Below are 2,500 nucleotides of genomic sequence, written 5' to 3'. Positions count from 1 at the left end.
GTTGGCTGCAACACCGCATTCTCGAACATAAAGGCAAGTCTATCAGGACTGGCCTACCACTGAGCAAACCATCTTACTCAGCAATCAGAGAGCACTCTCATCTTCACAACCACCCGTTTAACACTACTGATTTCAAAATCTTGACCTCCAACCCTAACAGATTTGACCTGATCATAGCTGAATCTCTCCACATCATTACCATGAACTCAGAACTCAATGACACAACCACTGCAACCACCCTGTTCACCATGTAATAACCATCAATACTGTCGAATGATTAGTTTGCCTCTTTTGTATTTTACTATTGTTATGTACCTTGTTTTTTTCAAATGTTTTTGCATTATATGTTTTCTATTATTTGTAAGCACTTTCTATAAGAAAAATATTTGTATCTGTTTTAGCACTGAGGATGGAGATTGCATCTCCGAAACGTCTGCAACAATGAAGTTTTTCTCAGCAGTATTGGTTTTCCTTTTCCTGATCAGGATAAGATTCCCAAGGAACACCGCTATAACGCAATCAATACGACGACGATATGGCAAGACTACCCTGGACGTGTATAGAAGGATAGAAAAGAACTCCTTTCGCTCTAAGAAACTGGAAATATATATATATATATATATATATATATATATATATATATATATATATATATATATATATATATATATGTATGTATATGTATATATATATATATATATATATATATATATATGTATGTATATATATATATATATATATATATATATATATGTATGTATATATATATATATATATATATATATATATATATATATATATATTTATTTATATGCATATATATATATATATATATATATATATATATATATATGTATGTATGTATGTATGTATGTGTGTGTGTGTGTTTGTGCGTTTGCGTGTGCGTTTGTGTGTATGTGTGTGTTTGTGTGTGTGTGTGTGTTTGTGTTTGTTTGTGTACATACGTATGTATCTGTGTGTGCGCTTTTACACACATATATATTTGTGCGTTTTTGTGAAAAGATTTGTGTGTGTGTGTGTTTCTAGCTACCATAGTCTTCTTCTCTTGTTCTCTAGTTACTTCTTGTACCCTCTGATCACTCACTCCGACCTCCGCAACTCAGCCGCCTCTCCTCTTCCTTGCAGCTCCATCAGGATGCAGGTGTTTTTCCCACCAGAGGTGCAGTTGTTCGTGCGTCCCCAGATCCTCGTTGAGGGCGACGACGCCACCATCTACTGCAGCGCCAAGGCAAATCCCAACGAAATAACCTATAGGTGAGGACGAGTCCACTTGTTGGGGGCGTGTGGTCGTCCTGCCCCCGTGCGTCCTCCTTCCCGGAATACTTTTGCATGCGCTGCGGAGGCGAATCCCTTATTCCGGACCAATTCTATTCGAGTTCCTCCAGACAAGGACACTTTTGCTCCCTTTTTCTTCTACGTTTTTCGTCTGTTTCTGATTCCTCTGGTTTCCATTTTCTTCCACGGTTTTCCCCGGGCTTTCTTTCCCCGGGCGAAGACCACCGCGTCTCTCTCAACCTCACTTTTCTCTCTTTATCGTCCCCTTCTTTCCTTCTGCCCTCGTCCTTGTTCTTTCCCACGCATTCATTACGTTTTATACCTCCAGGCTTACGTGAGAGTCCGCCGTCACCATCTCCAAGGTTCCGAATCCTGATTCTGTTCCTTCCGTAATATTTCACCGACTCTGAACCCAGTGTACAAACTGCGCTAGAAATTTAATACACTCAATAGCCGCTTGGCGTGGCACTGCTCCCTGTTCGCCCCCAGCCAATGAACAATGCACGTTTCTTTTCTTTCTTTCCGCTAGTTTATACTGTCAATAAACATAATCACGTTGGTCTGATAACCTCCAAACACATAAGCGTTAGAAATATGAGACACACGCAATACAGATAAACATGGAGAATGGTAGATAGGTAGATAAAGAGATATGTCGGTAGGTAATATACAGGTAAAGCGGTAACTAAAGGCAAATAGGTAGTTATATTAATAGAAAATCAGACAGACATAAACTGATTTCGTGATAGGTAGATACGTAGATACCGACAGGTAAATCATTAGGCAGATAAATATGTGAATAAAAACAAATAAAGATGAAGATGCAAATGTACACTGTTACATCTGCAGAGATAGCTGAAATGCAAATTATAAGTATAGATAGGGAGAAAAACACGAGTAAATCAAGAGAACCCGACCGACAGGCCCCTGAGTCTTTATATACTGAGAGAGAGACTGATCATATATCTATTTCCAAGTTTTGACCACGGATGGCATTACGAACAAAGAATGTTTCTGGGAAGAGTTGACCGCCGGGAATGATCTGGGCCTCGGGGGACAACAGCTGACGTCGATATATGAGGCACACGGTCCTCCCCTAATCCCCTTACTCCCCCATCCCCAAACTCTCAAGTCCGACGTTTACATTCTTAACGTCGGCTTCATTTCCTTCTAGGATGTTGGAAGTCCCAAGTAGCACTCCCAT

General features: G+C 39.7%; 1 protein-coding gene across 1 annotated transcript in view; it reads left to right on the top strand.

Annotated features, from left to right (window-relative positions):
* Nucleotides 1-2,500, top strand: part of LOC138867959 (irregular chiasm C-roughest protein-like) — a 69,321-nt gene that overhangs the window by 18,570 nt on the left and 48,251 nt on the right. Inside the window, exon 2 of the mRNA XM_070145244.1 lies at nt 1,147-1,275. Within this exon, the coding sequence (XP_070001345.1) occupies nt 1,147-1,275 (129 nt within the window). The remainder of the gene's footprint in view (nt 1-1,146; nt 1,276-2,500) is intronic.

Source organism: Penaeus vannamei, chromosome 33 (genome assembly GCF_042767895.1).
Source record: "Penaeus vannamei isolate JL-2024 chromosome 33, ASM4276789v1, whole genome shotgun sequence".
NCBI classification, from domain to species: domain Eukaryota; kingdom Metazoa; phylum Arthropoda; class Malacostraca; order Decapoda; family Penaeidae; genus Penaeus; species Penaeus vannamei.
This window is presented reverse-complemented; position numbering and strand designations above follow the sequence as displayed.